Below are 19,634 nucleotides of genomic sequence, written 5' to 3' on the forward strand. Positions count from 1 at the left end.
TACTATATTGGGTTAGCCTTTTGTTATACTAATAATGTGCAATGGCTATTTGGAATCTATCTTTGCACTACTAATAATGGTAAAATCAGCAGATGATCTCCACAATGAGCACTTGATCCATGTGATAAGGCCCGCCGAAGTTGCTGGTGATCTTCGCAATGAGCAATTTATCTATTGAATTGTAGAGCTAAACAAGTTGGTTCCAATAGCTACCAATTATATATTTGACATTCTAACTAAGACTTGATTTTGTTCTAGGTTCTTTACATTTAAATAAAGCTTGCTAAAGAAGTTATTTATGCTCTTTTTAAAATTACTTCCTCTCATTAGTTGGTAATTAGTTTAGTTTTGCTCACTGTTGGTTCTGTACCCTTTTCTTTTAACTGGCCTCCTTCTCATGCCACATCCCTTCATTGATAGATTTAGTTGTGCTCACTGTTTTCTGAATTACTGTTTTCTCGAGTCTCTCATATAGGTTCAAAACACATGATGTCTAAATCAGTGTAGGCAAATATTTCAGGTTGCAATTGTTGTTGGTGGGGGAAATATCACCTCACAAGTAAGGCCAAAAAACCCTTTCAAAGTGACACAATTTGAAAAACTGCTCGTGGGGAAACTTCTTTCTATTTTGTTATTCTCCAATTATTTGCAAAAACAATTATTTGTCCCATGAAAGAAAAAGATTTTGATCTTCATCTTTCCATGGACCAAAACTTTTTCAGTTTAACTCCATCTATTTTAATATCAAATTGCTTAAGAAGAGTTAATATTAGTATATATTCTAAAACCTTCACCATAAACGAGTTTGTAGAAAATTTTTCATTATAGATAATTTATTTAAAAAATTGATTTAATTTAAAAAAAAAAAAAAAACACTCTATGACCTGATCTAAAGGAATTTATGGAGGCATTGCAGGCTGGAGCGAATGTGTGCATCATTGGCCAATTTTTTGTTGGGTTTTAAGGGAATTAGGCTGCTTGAAGTGGTAATTTATGCTACTTGTTTTCCTAATGTAATTTACACTACTCTTATTTAGAGGGTATTATGTAAACAAGTTTCCATGTAATTTACGGTATTTTTTTAAATGTAATTTATGCCACTTTATTTTAGAGGGTATTATTATATTATATATTTGAGCTACTGAATAATGTTACCTAATTTAACCCTCACATAAAGTAGTTGTTATCTAAGAAATTGTTGTAAACAGATTTCTTTTGTAACATAAATTATATTTATCATTTGTACAATTCTATGAGAAATTCAATTTACATTTTCTCTTTTATCGAGTATTACTTTACTGCTCCATAAACAATGTTACGTACATTGTTCTCAGTTTTAAGGGTAATTGATATTTTTGAAATATAATCTGTTCTTAACTTTTGTTATGGATGTGTAGTAAGTGGCTAACCATTATTGATTCCTTCACCGTGAAATAAGTATATTTGAAATTTCAACTCTTTTTCACTTTTGTTATGGATGTGTAGTAAGTGGGATTTTTTTAAACGTGTAATTTTTCTTATTTTGATAAACTTTTAAATAAGGATAGGGTCACACGAATTCCCCACCTTAATCTTTTAAATTTCCCTAAATATAAGGATATGGATGGAGAAGTGGAAAAACAAAACAAATGGATAATCAGTGACAGGAAACAGGAAACATAGGTATTAATTATTAAAATAATTCTATATAACGTTCATCCAACAGTATAAACGTGTACGAGTACGACAAATTTAATCTAATTTTAACTATAAACTAGCCTTTGAGCACACGCATGCTCAGTGGCTCTTCTATTTTTTGGGTAAGGGTTAACTTAAAGCATTTATTGTAATGTGGGATTACTACATTTTCCAATCACAATAAAAATAACCTAGGGGTGTGATGAGTATTATGTGCGGTAAAATAATTTTCCGTGACAACGCCGTACTTTTTTTTTTCTTTTTCTTTTTTTTTTTGGGAAAATGTAGTAATCCCAAATTATAATCAATGCTTTAAATTAATCCTTACCCACAAAATAGAACAGCCTCTGCGCACGTGCGTGCTCAAAGGCTAGTATCTGTTTAATCTACTTTTATGATCTCTTTTTATTTTTTTGGTATAGCCATTGCAGAACTAATCAATAATGCATCTGATTTTTGGAGGGTGGTTCCTTTCTGTTATCATTTAAATGACTGTAGTTTTTCTTCAAATATGCATATATTATCAGTGAGGTTACCTTATCCACATTCCAGTTGAAGGAAAAAAAGAAAGAAAATGATCATTCAATATAAAAGTCATCACACATTGTGAATATGGTCATATTATCATACTATTAAAACCATGTTTGTGGACCTTGAAGATTACATATAATAATATACAAATACTTGAGAATCACATTAAAAAACTTTCATATAATCTATGGAAGCTACAAAAACTACTCTCCCCCCTACGCTACAATCCCTACTTCCCCTATCTGTTATGTATTGCCAAAGGCAATTATCAAAAGTTAGAGGGTGGAGGAGGTGGAAAAGCACTCCTATACTCTGAAAAATCCACTCTCAATGCAGCAACCTTAGCATAAGCCCATCTAAAAGCTGTCCATAATCTGCTTGAGTCGTCATAAAGGTCTCCATCATAGCACAAAGAGAGAGAGGAGGAGGAACGGTGGGCTCTGCAGCTGCGCTGTCAGCATGTACCCCATCATCACTATTGTCAGCAACAACAGCTGTAGGATCAATAGGACTCTCCTCAGCATGAATATCTCCAGCGGTGGACTGTACTCGTGGTCTTTTTGATGAACCAACACTCGGTCCAACATTCTTCTTTTGTGCACTCCGTTGTTTGAGAAAGGTGGCTCCTATTGGGGCTATGATGTGGATCAACTCTAGGGAAGGAAAATTTTCTAAGTGTAAATAGTATAAAACCCTATAGATGAAAACTGGAAAGAATAGACCATGCTTCTTACACTTGCTCCTATATGCCTCAGCAAGTGTTTGAATGAAAAGGGAAGGAAAACAAATAGAGGCATTAGTGATGAGGGCGTACAAAAAGAAACATCTCTATATAGGAATAGTATGGACATGGGAGATGGGGAAGATGTTGTGACAAGCTATCTTAAAGAAGATATAATTAAGCTTAATTAACTCACTCGAGTTAATTCTTGGGTTAGATCCCCATGTCACTGATCTTTCGCAAAGAAGAGTCATGACATCAGATATAGGAGGACGCTCTGAGTATGGATAAGTAGGTCTACAAACACGAGGTACATCAAAAGCCTTGGATACATCATTCTTAGTTATGACAAAACTTTGACCTTGAATCCAAGTACCCAGATCATCATTAGAACGAATATGGAGATTGGAATAGAATTATCTAACTAGGGCAGCTGGAGGGGGTTGTAAATCTTTACACAGAGACAACCAGTTCCTACACTGTAGATTCCTATGGATAGAAAAAGGTAATTCATCTAGATTGATTTTTCGTTCTGGCCAAATCTTCCTAAACTGAATTACGTTTTCAAACCTTTGCTCGTTTGTAACCCTTTGAAACCTTATTTGATCAAACGCAATTGTAGGCTCAGATGAGGAGGCAGACACTCTTTTGGCTTTGGTTTTAATGGTTTTAGACTTCTTAGGAGCCATAACTATCCTACAGAGACGGAACGAAAGAACAATAGAAAACCAATATTCAGAACTGCGTTAGAGACACATAAACACAATGTACATATGCATGAGAAAAAGACGACATGGTGCATGAATACAATTGGGGCATGAATGAATGCATTGAAATGATCAATTTTATGGAAATATACGAACATGGACCCATGCAGTGAAGTTATTTGAAAAACATGCGAACCCACATAGGACCTAATGCAGCGGGTGTAAAACCAGTTACTACCGATCCATCAAACTTACCACTGTGGTCAATTTCAGGCAATTATACCCAATTCAACAAAACCCCAAATTCCACATAGAACAAGATTGGTGAATGAACCAACATGCATACCCAGATGTGAAAAATTTGAATATAAACGATAGAGAATGTGTCGCCAACATGCATATGCAACAATCCATGAACCAGTTCAGATTAAATGAAGCAATTCATCGAAATCCCCAAATTCCCAATATGAAGATATGAACCCTAATTTCCCATTTTTCACAAATCATGCGTTCTTCGCAATTAAAGGGTAGAAAACATGTGTACAACATCCATACAAAAAAACCCATGACATATTTCACGTCAAAACACCCACACCCACACCCATGAAAATCCCCAAATTCCATATGAACACATGAACCCTAAATTCAAATTAGCTGTGTTTATGTAATTAAAGGGTACAGATCGTATGAACAACATGCATACGTAAAAACCCATGAACCATTTCAGACCACAACACCCAAAATCATGAAAATCCCCACACTTGCATAGTGCGAAATTTCAGCTTTTACAGGGAGATTAATGCAAGATTTTCAGTTAATTTGAATGAGAAGCAAGGGTAAAAGAGTCTTACTACAATTGAGGATCAATGTTTGGAGCTCGGGAAGTCGCTTTCAAGCCACAGGAATCGAGTGCAATCGACTACTGCTTCTGTGGGGAGTTGAGTTCAGCAATCCAACAACAAATGTGTGTTCTGCAGAATCGAAATAAGGAGAATCCACATAACTCGATTTTAACATAATCAAGTATCGAAAATACTCGCTAACTCTAAAGTCGAGTTTCAGAATTTTGACCAATCGAACACCAATCGGTTTTTACAGAGAAGTTTGGTTGGACTCATGCATTTTTCGATGGGTCGAATCCCAGTTTCGACTGATCCAAATTCTTCATCAATACTCAGCTTCTCTGGTGTCGAGTTTTACAATTATAACTCGCTTTCTCAGAGGCCGAGTACTGTCTGGTCGTCGTGGTTTAGAAACGACTACATATTACTCGACATTATTGGTATTGAGTTACTTAACATAACTCGATTTCTTCAAAATCGAGTTATGTGGAAACATAGTTCTTCTGTTGTCGGCTGCAACTCAACTTTATCAATACACCTGCTATTTACAATGTTCATGAAGCACTTGTGCATTGCATGCAACACAATTGTTGCTTTTGAGATTGCCCCTGCTATAAATATGAATGCCACCAAGTTGTCAAAGTTGGAAATCACACTAAACATAAGGCACTGCTTGTAATAACTACAATTTACATGTAACTGAATTGTTCGCTTGACCAGCTTAGTGAAACAAAGGTCTAGTACATAACATTAATGCCACTAACAAAAAATAGACCACATAAGTACATAACTTAGTATCAACTTCCAAAAAATAGACCACATAAGCACAGAACTTAGTATCAACAAAAAATAGACCAATCTAACACCGTCTTCTCATCATGTGCATGTGCCTGTTCAACTGGTGTCATTCGGGTGCTTCCTCAGGTGGTAGGGATAATCCTGGTTGCGCAACGTACGTCCGTTATCACCCATCCACCTTGGCTGCCCTACCTACTGTAAACAGTTCAAATATGTTATGAAGAACTTGTGCCTATATAAGTTATTAACAAGCAACATAGCCACAACAATGCTCAGATTCATGACTTACGACGAATAATGTGACAAAACAATTGAATAACCTCATTTCACGATTCTCCAGTGAGCATCATATTTAAATACCAACAAGGGACTCATTTGCCTATTGCATGACCACCAACGTTTGTTTCATGACTAGTCCAAATACTTACTATGGCAATAAAGAACAAAGAAACTACTACTGAGTTGTTAACATTCACGTAACGATTTATATGACAAAAGTATAAGGAGAAATGGAAGCTTTACCTATGATGCAGCTCCACCGCTCATTGACTCCGCATTTCAAGTAGGACATGTTCTACGGTTGTGCCCCTCTTGGCGACACAACCCACATCTTGACTTGGGTCCATTCTCGATCCATAGGGAGCTCGGCAACTCCCTATCCTCCTCATCCATCTCATTGTGGATTCGTGTGGACTTTGGGCGACCTTTGTTCTAGATCAATCACGGGTTGTGCATCACTACTCTAGTTTTTTTTTCTGATCCGGCCATGCTAATCTGTCTTTCAATGGTTGGAATACCGGTTCATAGCTGTGGTACCTATGAGTCACGCTATAGCAAGGATCAATAAATTGCTGTGCATCGTGCTTATTCTTAGCACAAATTGCTATTACGTGTGAACATGGGATCTTGTATGCTTCCCATTTCCCACATGTGCATGTCAGACCTCGAAGATCAACCCTATGTGTGTGTTGACCGCCCCCATTACTTAGAGGATTACCCGGTGTGTCAACCTGATATAACCACGCTTCTACACACATCCGTGTCACCATATGGTCCTTTGCATTCGCTTGATTTTTTTCGAACTTGTCCATGGCATACTTGCACCATTCTTGACCTGCTTCCAACTGATCTAGAGTGAGATTACGACGAGCGTCAAAGTACGAGTTCACTTTGAAAAAGGTGAACTTCACCATTGCCATTATTGGCAAGCTGCGTGCACCTTTCAATACTCCATTAAAGCACTCCGATAGGTTGGTTGTTATTGCTCCGTATCAATGCCCTCCGTCGTGTGCAAGTGTCCATTTTTCTTTGTTTTCAGCTTGGAGGTACTTGTGTGCAACCGGTTTGACATTGCGAAATAATTCTAGTGTGGCTCCAAACTTTATGACTTGATTCACACTTGCTGCCCTCTATACCAAGTTCTTCAACTCCGGAATTTTCCATTTTGTGTTAACATTGTTGGCTACATGGCGGAGGCAGTACCGGTGAAGGGCTTGGGGAGGCTGCAACCAAGTCATACTTGTGTCATCAAAGCAGGCTTTTATCCCCGAATGTCGGTCAGAGATGATGTAAAGATTGGTCCGGTCCGTAACAAATCATTTCAGGCATGCCAAGAACCATCCCCATGTCTCCTTGCTCTCACTCTTAACAACGGCAAATGCGAGCGGATAAACCTTGTTGTTAGCATCCGTTGCCATTGCTATCAACAACTTCCCCTTGTACTTGCCATAGAAGTGCGTTGCATTGATGCTTATCACCGACCTGCAATGCTTGAACCCTTCAATACACGGACCAAAAGCCCAAAAGGCACAGTTAAATGTGCAAGTTCCCGGCACACCACGGTGGTCGTACTTCAATTGTGTCATTGTGGTTGGATCTGCATCTTTTAACACCACCAGAAATCGAGGCAATTCTGCGGATGACTTATCGAAATCCCCATAGATGGTCGTAATCGCCTTCTGTTTTGCATCCCAAACCTTATAGTGAGACACCCAATGGTCGTGCTTCGCATGCAGAAGACTACGCAGGGTTGCTATTGTTCTTGAAATGTCTTCCTGTACGAATGACTCAAGTGTGATGGCAATGAACTTTGAATCCATCATCCTTCCATCATGATCCACTTGGAGTGACGAGCAAGTGTGGGGACCCTTACATGTTGTGATTATCCACTGCTTGTGCCTTTTGCTGCAGATAGCTCGAACTGACCATGGACATGCATCGTGTACACACGTTACAACCAGTCTCTCGGGGTCTGACTTCATGTACTTAAATTTCTTATTGAGCCCCATAGAGAACATGGTCAACGCGTGCTAAACTGCAGCTTTATTCTTGAATAGCATCCCTTTGCTCGATTCATCCCCCAGTCGCCAACTCATCGGACTTGTTTCCAGGGAAGGTGATGGGTCATGAAAGTCATCCCATGTGTTTGACGTGAACCATTCGGGGTTAGGATTCGGATTGGGGCAAGCATCCACATTGTTTTCAACTTGTACTTCATCTAAAAATTCTGGATTGTCTACTGGTCCATCATTATCAATGAACTCCTCGTACACATCTCGAGTGTCATCCATTTCGATTGCCTCGTCCAAGTAGGTTTGGATATCTTCATTTTCGTGACTATACCCTCGACCCTCATGGGTATGGATAGACCCTAACACTTCAGCGTCTTCAATATTGTCCATAGCAACCACATTGTAGGGCAAAGACGTTTCGACTGTAACTGAAGGGTACACAACGGTTACAGGAACTGATTCTTGTTCTCTAACTCTACTGGCATACTGCGAACCCCCGTCGACATTAAACCCAACAGTGTCAACAGTTACATACAAGTTAGAACCTATGAATTGCGATGCTTGCTTTATCACTCCCGACATTATGTCCACATCATCGTCGCATTGTAACAGAATTGAATTGTAGAAAACTTGGGTACCCACCAATTGCTGCGAAGCCCGAAATACAATGGAGATGTCATGGGAATCCTTGTCTAACCCAAGAGTTGACATTATCTTCCGTTTAAGTTTTCTCATGTGTATCCCACGTTTCACTGCAACAAGCATCTGCTTTTGGTTCGGACCTCGGTATGATAGCCCGTGCAAATCATTAATATATGCCTCCCCGTCGTAGTAAACGTAGAAGTAATGTGGACTCATAACAGACCTGAACCACAAATAGTAATAATTGTATCATGCTGTGTAATATTGTGAAACCATAGGCTAACTATACATGCCCTATGTTTGGGTGTTCATGCAGCTAAACAACCTAAGCAAATTGTGCTAAAGATGCTAAAAAATACTATTGAATAATTGTATCATCTAGTCCATCAAACTTCATTTCGAAAACAAAAATGTTCACACAATGTGTTTGGGTTTCACGTAGGATATTGTTAAACAAATGAGAATTCAGCAGCATTGCAAATAAGGTCGATAATTCTTAGCATGCAACATGTACCACATTATTATGTTCAAATACCCCCCATTGTAGACCCACAACATTCAAAGAATTTGTGTTATCATAAATTGTACCACATTATTATGTTTAGATCCCCTCCATTGAAGACCCACAAAGTTCAAAGAATTTGTGTTATCATAAATTGTATCACATTATTATGTTCAGATACCCCCCATTAAAGACCCACAACAGTCAAAGAATTTGTGTTATCATAAATTGTACCACATTATTATGTTCAGATACCCCCATTGAAGACCCACAACATTTTGTTTTCATTTGTGTTATCATAAATTGTACCATATTGTTATGTTCAGATACCCCCATTGAAGACTTATTATAGAATTCTTAGGTATGGGGACATAGCTGTTGGCCAATCATGGTATTTTATTAATAAGTTTTCTTTAGTTTATGAGTGTTCATCCATGTGGGTTTTGGTTCAATTCACTGAGGGTTTAGTGTTCTGGCAGATTGTGGGCAGATTTAGTTTATGTTTATTCTTACTTGTATGCAATCCTACATCAAGTCTTTTTCTCTTCCCTATTAAAACCCTAGTCTTTCTTTCATTTGCCTAAAGCAAGGAAGTTATTTATGCTCTGACTCAAGAACAAGATCTATACACAAAATGGTTCACCTGCATGCATCTCATCCTCACTCAACATGCTCTTGTCCCCTAAAATCATTCAAATGACGTTCCCCTCATGAATCTAAAACCACAGACAAGACCATTTCGAATTGACCCAACAATGCCTTTTTCTTTGTACCAAGACTGGAAGAGTTTCTTAGCTAATGTCGAAGAAATGCCTTTTCAATTTTTCACTTACCAATCAACAAAAAGAAATGCCTTCTCTTTGTACCGAGTATGCTGGTCCAGCGACATATGCATGGTTTGAAATTTAACAAGTTGCTGTCTCTAACATGCTATGTCCAAGCTGAAACATAACACTTGTGTTGTGTTTGTGTCCAAATTTCATAGATCTAATTTGATGTGCAGGGAAGATTTTAATAATAATAATTTCATGTGCAGGGCACCTTTTTTCCATCACTTTCTTGCAAATCAAACAAAGCTTAAAGCAAGGAAGGAAATTTATAAACAGAACTAAGCAAATTCAATTTCCAAGCCATGTTGGACTTATGTATATCTAGAGAGAGGAGATTCATAATTCAGTTGCTTAAAAGTAACAACTTCCTTTTATAGCCAAGAAAAATCCCAATTGTCTAATAATGAGGACATTGATTTTCTCTTTTTTTTTTGGTTGTGAATTGTAATTATCGAAAAATGAACCTCAAAAACTAAAATAAATTAAAAAGTTTAGATATTGGGCAAGGTTTTACCCCCATATGCTCCACATCATCAACAGCTCAACGATCTTTTTGTTTCCTCACAGCTGCCTTCGCCAGTCTCGTCTTACTTGAAATTCAAAGGGATCGCACATTACTTGAATGCACACATTCCCTAACAGCCAAAGTAGAGTTTAAAGAGAGGGATTGCACATTCCCTAAGGCCACAATGATGTGGAAAGGAGCTATATAGCTTCTCTTTTACCCATCCACTAAATAGGGGTCAACACTTAATAGGCTACGTCATTGTGCAGATTCTGTGAGGATTTTGTGGAATGAAAAAAGAAAAACTAATGAGAAAATTCTATCGTAATGATCGATCACCCTTGACACCACTAATAAGTTGGGTAATGAATTGGGTTGCCATCCAATGTCACATGACTGCTACAAATTCTACAACCACAAATAATGATGGTGAATACATGATTAACTGCATTGCAACGATGGTAACAGTTATTGAATACTATAGAGGATATACTTAAGACTCTTGGATTATGCGTTTGGTGATGAAGCCTTTGAAATATCTACCAAGTGAAGTGAGCAATAGTTGATGAACCCTCTGCTTAATTTAATTATGAGAAAATGTTTGATCTGAGTATGATCATCACTTAAAGCACACAACATCATATTCAAGTCCTATGACATTCTATTAAGGTAAATGATAAACGATTTACATAGCATGGAGGTGTACTGGCCAAATAAGAAAATCTAATGCAAACTGAGCACAAGATTGTTAATTTGAACATTCTAATTAACAGATAGCAGTTAAGAAAGATGCATTCCTAGCTGTGCAAATAATTACTTTATCATTCTGAAGATAGAAGACTAGGACATATAATAGTGGAGGTAGAAATAGGAATAATTCCTTTACAAGTTTTATATATCTTTAATAATTATGCCCAGTCTGTGGATTTCATAAATGTTTCCATAAATTATGGTATTTACCATCACCAGTCCCACAACCAGGGGGATGTATGTTAGTGCGGAGTGATCTTCGCAACCCATGTACCGGCACAATATTCTCACTCTGTATTTGTTCGATCTGTGCAACTGGTTCGTCGGGGTTAGGAAGTGAAGGGTCCTGGGTAGGCTCAGCCTGAACTATAGGTGGGGTCGGTCGGCCAGGTGTGGGTACAAATATACAACCACCGTCGTGGGCAGAGCCGCTGAACAATGGGGAGACAGCCGAGTGGGTGGTGGGGACCGAGGGCCGGCTTGAGCACAGGGTGTGTGTTCTGCACTATTGTCATGGCCAGTGGGGTAGGATGGTTGGGCAGTAGTGTCAGACTTGCATCACGATGACCCGACGCCATCCATTTACATGCCCCACTCGCCCTCCAACACCTCATCATCTGTACAAAAACAGTTGTATTTATTAAGATGACAACAAGGGATTGAGTTAGAAAATGTCTTACTATTTGCTGCCTAGATATGATTCATTGGCATTTGACCCTTTACAGGGGATTTAATTTGGGGAATGAAACCTCTCATTTACACACTCACACGCACAAAATGTCATCCCAGTTGTAGCCTCATGGTTGCTTTCTTTTCCGGTGTTCTTACTTTTTATTCTGATTGAATATTTTCCATTTGCAATGGAAGTGTCATATTTTGCCCCAAGAAAAAAATGTCTACTATATGCTGTCTTTTTTTTTTTTATTCAATAATTATTTCAACTTTAACAATAAAATTTAAGAAAATTCTTGAAGGTGAGTGATAAAATTTGATGTTTTAGGATGGAGAAAATTTTCTAACTGAGAGTTGAGAAAGATTACTTGCACTATTAGTTAATGCATTACTCATAAAAATCTCTCTCTCACTTTTTTTGTTTTTTGATTGGAATAGTCTGCATTCATTCAACTAAAAATGGAAGACAACAAAGTCCAAAAACAAAGCTAGAATAGAGTTGAAAACACAGAGCAGCTACAAAGCTGATACAATAACAATAAAACATTGTTTTTAACACAAGATTCAAAATGTATAATTACCCTAGAAACTAGAAAGTATAAAGGAGAGGTTCATTCGTAAGTAAGTTCGCAGAATCTCAGTTTGAGTGGGATCATAGAACCCAATAACTCTATTGTAAAGTGTAAACCCTACATGACAAGGGCCAAATGCGTAAGCAATCCAAATAGACCCGCACCTAGTGCATGTTGTTCATAGAATCCAATAACTATTGTAAAGTGTAAACCCTTCCCAATAAAACTAATGCTTAGGACACCTAGACTACCCTATATAAACCTTGTTTTGTTCATAAAATCTAATAAAACTTTGTTTTTAATTCATTATTGGCATATTTAATTAACTATAATAAAAAATTTTATTAAAAAAAAACCTTTGAATTACAAAGTCCAGCTTTGTTTACTTGTTTATACTCTATCATTGTTATTATTAGTATTTTTTTTAACTCTAATTTTATGAACTTCATAATGTGATCACAACTTTGAATTTCCTCATGTAATGCTAATTTTATTTTCATGGTCACGTAGAAATATTTTTAAAAGGAATTACATTGGCAAACATATTATTGTGCTTTATACTCGATGAAAAAATGAATAGACTTACTGTTTTTTCATACATAAGCAAAATATATTAGCATTGATGTGTATATGTTAAAAGTGGATAATAGTATTGTGATCGTAGTTTATAAGGAATGAATGAAACAGTTTTGCATGTCTTACATTTCAATACATATATATTTTTCTTGGAAGAAAAAGTGCTTATTCCCACTGGTTAATATTTAAAGTGCTTAGTTTTAATATTTAAACTTTGGGAGAACATTATAACTAATTATACCATGATTAAGAGAAGGAAGTGCAAATTAACCCTAAAATCTACTTACCAAACAATATATACTTCGCTACTATAATATGTCCTCTAAATAAATTACAACTAAAAGTAATAGAAGTGGAAGTTAGTAAGAATTGGAGGTATTAGAGTTGGAAGTTACCCAAGTCATCGTCATCCTCATGACCACCTCCACTACCTCCATTGTGTCCATGGCCTCCACTGCGTACACGCTCTCTAAACCCACGACCTCCCCCACCACGGCCTGTGACCTGTGTGCTCGCCTCAGTCACTGTGGCATGCGCGTTCTCTAATGCCACTCGGCTCAACTCTTCGACAACATCCAGCGTCCTCTTCAGGTGGTTGTACACTTGGGAGTCTAGTTCGCATTGCGATGGTAATTCCACATTGGACTGAACCTGCAAAATAAAGGAGTCCCGTTAAAACTTTTCTAGTTACTTTTGTGTTGTGCAACACTATGCCTTTAATGGCAAATCGTATGATTTTTGACTATATCTCTTGGCAGGTAATTCATGACCGATTTGGAAACAAATTATGCATGTTGAGCTTAGTCATATATATATGAACATTGAAATGGCACACCAGTACATATTGCTTGTGACAAATGCATATCTAGTGGCAATAAATGACTCTAAAATGAATGTCAAAATATTGATTCAATGGCTCCATAAAACTTAAAATTTTAGAATGCATGCAGCAACACACATATATTGTCAATCCATAAAAGAAGCATCGAATTGTTGCCTTACCAGGATTTCCCAATAAGCCGACTCGCGCGTAATGTACTAACTAGTCGTCCTTCGGTACGACTCCATGTAAGCAGCAAGGTATGTCGTGTCCCCATCCAATGCCAGTGCGTCGGCAATACGTTCCTTTCTATGGGCCCATCGGTCAATGTAGACAGCATGCTCTCACACCCAATCCCTATCTAGTTTACCTCGGAGGGAGATTCTGTGGAGATCAACCGACGTATCCACAATATCCAGTGGCGCTTGCTTCATCCTGAACTGACGAAAGACATGTTCGGGATGATGATCCTCTACTATCTAGAAATAGATCAACGGCACAGTGGCCCTTCATATATGTCGGCCAACAGTGCAATATGGGGGCAACGAGTCTAGGACATCCCTGTACGGCTCCCAGACAACTTGCATAAATGGTCAACAAAAAAACAAGTCAAATACGTACTTATTTGTGTCAATCCTCAATGTGAGCACACATGTATAAGACCATTGAAGAACCACTTCACTAAAAATCCTAAGACATTCTTGACCTATTTCCCCCTCTTATTGGATTTGACATGGTAAGATGCACCTAGATACTACTGGTTGCACTAGCTAAAATCGAGGGAGAAAATTTAAGGGTACACAACTGAATATGTGTGGAATCAAAACGACAAACATCAATGTAAAATTACTAATGAAGGTACTTTATATTGATTGCCCACCTTTTTCCGGAATTCGTAACTAATTCCTTGTATATCTATGGTCTAATCGACCAAAGTTACATTATTAACTATACACATACAGTAGTTGACAACCCTATAAAGTGAAAAACAAAAATATGGAGAATTATATCCTTGTGACATGAAGCAGTAGAACACCTGGTGTGCCCGTATACTCGACAGTGACGCATGATACGCAACTAGCACATGTGTGGCATGCTCTGTCATGCTCTTCGGCCCCTTCCATCTAGTAAACATACAATTTCAGATAATGCTCATTAGTTAACATCAAACAACAATGCTACCACAAAAATAAATGCGTAGCAAAAATGAAGCGATTAATTAGCTTTCGTATTTTTGGTGATATGAAAATACTTATTAGAAATAAGTAAGGAAATACCTAAAACCTTTGTAAGGCTTAAAATTTAAATGGATGTGTAGTTACAATTGATGAAGTGTTGCAAACAAATAATTTCTAGTTGGCAGGTTCAATTCTCTCCTAATTTTATGCCTTAAGAACTGAAAAGAGATTAATTTCCATATGATAGGGGGAAAAAGTGAATTAGGATGTTGTCATAAACATGAAACTGATATTGGAGCTATCTGGCCTGGTGTAACATGGTCTACTGCACTACATGTGAATCAAACACACATAAAGGGCATTAAGAGCATTGTAGTTTAGACTTTTTCTCCGAAGGTGATTTCTTTGGTTTCATCCCCACTTGTTACTATTAAAAAAAGAATTAAAAACGAAGTCTAGACTGTGAATTTTTGAGCATACGAATATGCCTTTGGAAAATATAATAAACACAAACAAATTCATTGTTTCATAATAATACAAATTTAGATATAAATTCAGAACAAAGTATATAAATTGGTTAACAAACAACCCGTTTTTTCCTTGTTGAAAAAAAATGACCAATTTACATACACTACCAAATGAAATTATTACAGAGACTTTTTCATGAGTTAGCCAAAATTCAAAAACAAACATCTTCAATATTAAACTTAAATACGATCAGATTATATACTATTTACAAATATTTTGTACAACCTATTTTTATAAATTGTGACCGAGTACATATTAAGTACTGAATGACGTGTGTGACTGTGATTCCCATTGCACTAATAGATGCAACTAAGTGTTATATATTAGCATTTTCTATTAATGCTAATACAAAACACTTAGTTGCATCTATTAAAAAAAAGTATATTGTATTTGTAATTTTCTTCTGCACTCATAACAGTGTATCTTGGCATGCTATATCTTGTTAAGTAATCCATTAAATTAATGTCAATTGGACTTTTGGTTTGAAACAGGGTTTACTTCTCGACAGCAGTGTCCTTAGTGAATGTATTACAAGTGGCATACATGCAGGGATTTTGACCAACTATAGACACATGCACGGTGAATGACAAATGGCATGACAATTGTATTAAACTAATCAAATAACATACTGACTAGCAAAGGGACCTGCCTCCATTGGCAGTTGTGGCGGCCTCGTAAGAAGGCATATCAGTGGGAACCTCGAATACACCCACAGCTGCACCAACATCACTGCTCCTCCAATTTGCATCGCCTTCGTCTCCGATGCCTTGCATAAGTGCCTGTACAGCCAGGCTAATGCTCCACTACCCCAACTGTACCTCTTCGCATTGCTGATTGGGTTTAGGAACCGTAGAGGCATCACCGACACCCAATCTACTGACTTGTCCATAAACAAAATGGTCCCCAACTGTTCGAGTATGCGATAGTGCGCATGTTGCTGCACTACGTCATCAGTAGCATTCGCAGCTAGGGGACCTCTAAATTGTGCCTCCAGCTAGGTGACTCTTAGCCTTGCCCCAGCAAGGATAGACGTGTTTTCATGGGGATGTGGTATCGGGTCTAGAGGACGATGACCCAGTAACTCAAGACACAATGTAGGCTAATCCATCTTGACACCCCCAATCATTGGCAACCCATCAATAGGAACCCCTAGCATCACCTCAATATTTTGTAAGGTGATGCCCATCTCTCCATGCGGTAGGTGGAATGTGTGCGTCTCCGGACGCCAATGCTCGACCAATGCTGTAATCAACGCATGATCCACTTCCAAGTTTGGAACCTTGAATAACCCTTCAAAACCCACCTCAGTTATGTAGTGAGCAATCCGTGGGTCAAGCCCATGCTGGGGTAACTTGCAAGTTCGGCGTCTGCAATTTAGCATGCCTGGCACTACCTGCACACGAAAGAGCATTGTCTTAGGATAGTGCACATGAAATAACTATAAGAATTCTACATAATAATAATATGCAAGAAACAGTAGGCTAACTAGTTAGTTACGAACATTTTGCAATATGTTAGTTACGATGTTAATTGGTTATTCACTCTAGCTCAATAGCAGATAGGATCAATTCAAGATCAATGACATTGTTTAAAATTAGCACTAAGGTGATGGGCTTTATGTTTTGAAATGAATGAACAAAGTGCCTCACTATGTCAAATGGAGTAGGGAATTAGGAATCAAAGTCGTCAGTTGTCTTATGTGTAGCCATGCCTAATTGTGTGCACACGTTTGGAAAAATAATGGCAACGGATTCATTTTTTAATTGATTACTATAGCTTCTAAATGAGATCTACTGACTTTGAATATTTCTGCTCCATACCATTTTCTTGATTATTTCTGCTTCATACCATTTTCTCTTTGGATTAAATACAATTTTGCCTAAACCAAAAGAGAAATTCTACCATGTCCAACGTCTATTTACAAATAATCAAAGAACCCTACAGAAATAAAAAGAAATGATTTCGACATGTCCAAAGTTCAGTACAACTACATACCTGACCGGCAGGCGTCTCCCAAAGCGCCGTGGATCGATGACCTAGCTGTTGCGTCAACTATGTACCAACCGTAGGTCCAGGATCCACATTTCGCAGTTGCTGCATATCTGACACGCATGCAATCAGGTTAGACACGTAGGTCTATGTTTAATAGTGAAGAAAAGCTTGGCTTTTGCAAGTAAACACAAGCAAGTAATTGAATGTTCTAGAACAAACTCACAGAAACAAATAGAGAGAGAGAGAGAGAGTGAAAGAGAAACAAAGTGAGAGAGAGAGATTTGATAGAAAATTGAAAACATATAATTGCTCAACTGAATTATACATCATGCATTTATATATACACTGATTTTCAATCCATTTAATCATATCAAGGAAGAGTTAAAGTAAAACACTAAAATTTAAACAACCTAACATTCATGGCTGCAAGGCATAAACAAAAAGGACACATAGTTGCAGAATGTATAAGCAACCTAACCAACCAACCAACGTGAGAATCAATGTCTAAATCAAACAAAGTAAACCAACAAATGAACATAGCAAAATGCAAACCAATGAATTAATTAAGCACCACAAAAAACACCATTCTAAAACACTAAAACATAACTCTAAAATTAAAAGGTACCCAATTACCCCTAAACAAGCCCTGCCACCCATCAGTAGTAGAATTTCCCTTCTTTAAACAAAGTGTAGAGTTCTTTCCTTTTGGTTGTTCCCGTACTTGACATCACACTCTAAAAGAAATTTTATTTCATAAAGCAAGAAGTGAAAAGGGTTCATTGTAACGTAGTGGCTAGTGAGGTGTGTTTTCAACAAAAAAAAGGGGAGACAAACATGGAAGTAGGTAAAGGTGCCATTAGAGACTCTAGTGCAATGGACATCTCACTCACAAGCACAGCTTTGGAGTCAACTAATAATAGTCAAATTAATATTGAGCTTAATTAAATGGATTAAACAACTATGAGACCTATACTGTCAAATGATGGTGTGTGCATAGTTATGTATCAAATGAACACTGAATTGGTAACCATAACAGTCCAAGAGCTTTGCTTTCTTTTTCTTTTGGGTTTTTTTTTTCTTAATTTTTTTTATGAACCCCACAGTCCAAGAGTTAACAATTTTGAGATTATGGATACAAACGAGACAGAAATGGAAAAAGAATTCTTAAATTTTTGCAAGAAGAAGAAAAAAAAAAGATTATCTAGCATTTTTCTATAAAAGCCACAAGCCTTACAAAAAGAAATCAAAGTTTCTTTTACCCTAGACAGAATTCAAGAACTGCAAAGTCGATTATGTACATAAAATTTATGAAACCTACAAATTAAATATTTTGTTAATATTAGAAGTCAATTATATTTTTATTGGTCAAGTCTTGGTCGTAAATTAGGTTATTAGTAATTCATTTCTTTTCTTCGAATCAAGCACATTTTTGTAAATCAATAGTTGGCTTTCCTAAGTCAACTAGAAATAGGGTCAAGGTAGTTAAAGGTGAAAGGCAACCTTAAGGTGCCAAGGCCTTATATCGCCCGACGCCCTAAGGTGTGAGGCGACAAGGCCTTTGGTGTAGCCAAGGCTAGCCCATTCCAGAAGACCTGGAATTTACCAAATTGTCTTTATTCTAGGAGAACTTGATTAAAAGCAATCCAATAGGGAAAAACAAAAACAAACAATCAAATAAGAGTCAATTCAACTTTAGATTGACCAAGGAAGGTTCCAAGAAAACTCTTCATCATCTGAAATTCCCAAATTAAAAAGTCTTTAAAGGAAACTGCAATCAAATAAGAGTAAATTCAACTTTAGACTAAGGAAGGTCCCAATAGAACTCTTTATCATCTGAAACATCCCAAATTAAAAAACTCTTTAAAGGAAACCGCCAGTTACATTCCCATCACTGACTCCTAGGTTTTTAATTTTTTATAATTTTTCGTCTTTGTTTCTTTATTGCAATTTTCCATTTGCATCAACTTTTAGTATCAAAGCTCGTTCTACATCATTCACACAAAATAAGAACTGCAATTCATATTCCATTCTTTTCCATTAATTAAATTATATATCAAATCCCATTCAAAAGCCTAAACCTTTATACCCACAAAAATTAATTCCGACACAGAGAAATCAATACCTCCACCAATACCCTTGGGAAATAAGTATAGTAGGCCAAACCACCAAAAAATAAAAATAAATAAATAAATAAACAAAGCCCTAGATCCGTCAGAAGCACCCTAGAAGCACTGACACCTGAAAACAGTTGGCTTTTCAGAGGATATACTATTTCTATATCCAAAGCCACCACAAATCTTAATGCTCCCTAACCTAACCCAACCTATTATGAAAGGATTGGGTGACCCTAAAAGGCCACTAAGTTCCCTTTTCAACCCCAAATGTAATAGATGATAATAATAATAATTTTATGTACTTAGTCAACAAACATAACCCACAAAAGGCTGCTAATCTGACACAAGACAGAAGCTTGAACGGGCTTTAATACCAAATTTGATGT

At 37.1% G+C, this 19,634-nt stretch overlaps 1 protein-coding gene across 1 annotated transcript; it reads right to left on the bottom strand.

The window, feature by feature from the left end:
• Positions 1-6,871: 6,871 nt before the first annotated feature.
• Positions 6,872-7,564, bottom strand: LOC126697438 (uncharacterized). The gene has a single exon (XM_050394439.1). It carries the CDS (start codon positions 7,562-7,564, stop codon positions 6,872-6,874), a length of 693 nt encoding a protein of 230 aa, XP_050250396.1.
• Positions 7,565-19,634: the final 12,070 nt, after the last annotated feature.

This window comes from Quercus robur, chromosome 2, assembly GCF_932294415.1.
Source record: "Quercus robur chromosome 2, dhQueRobu3.1, whole genome shotgun sequence".
In the NCBI taxonomy this organism is placed as follows: Eukaryota; Viridiplantae; Streptophyta; class Magnoliopsida; order Fagales; family Fagaceae; genus Quercus; species Quercus robur.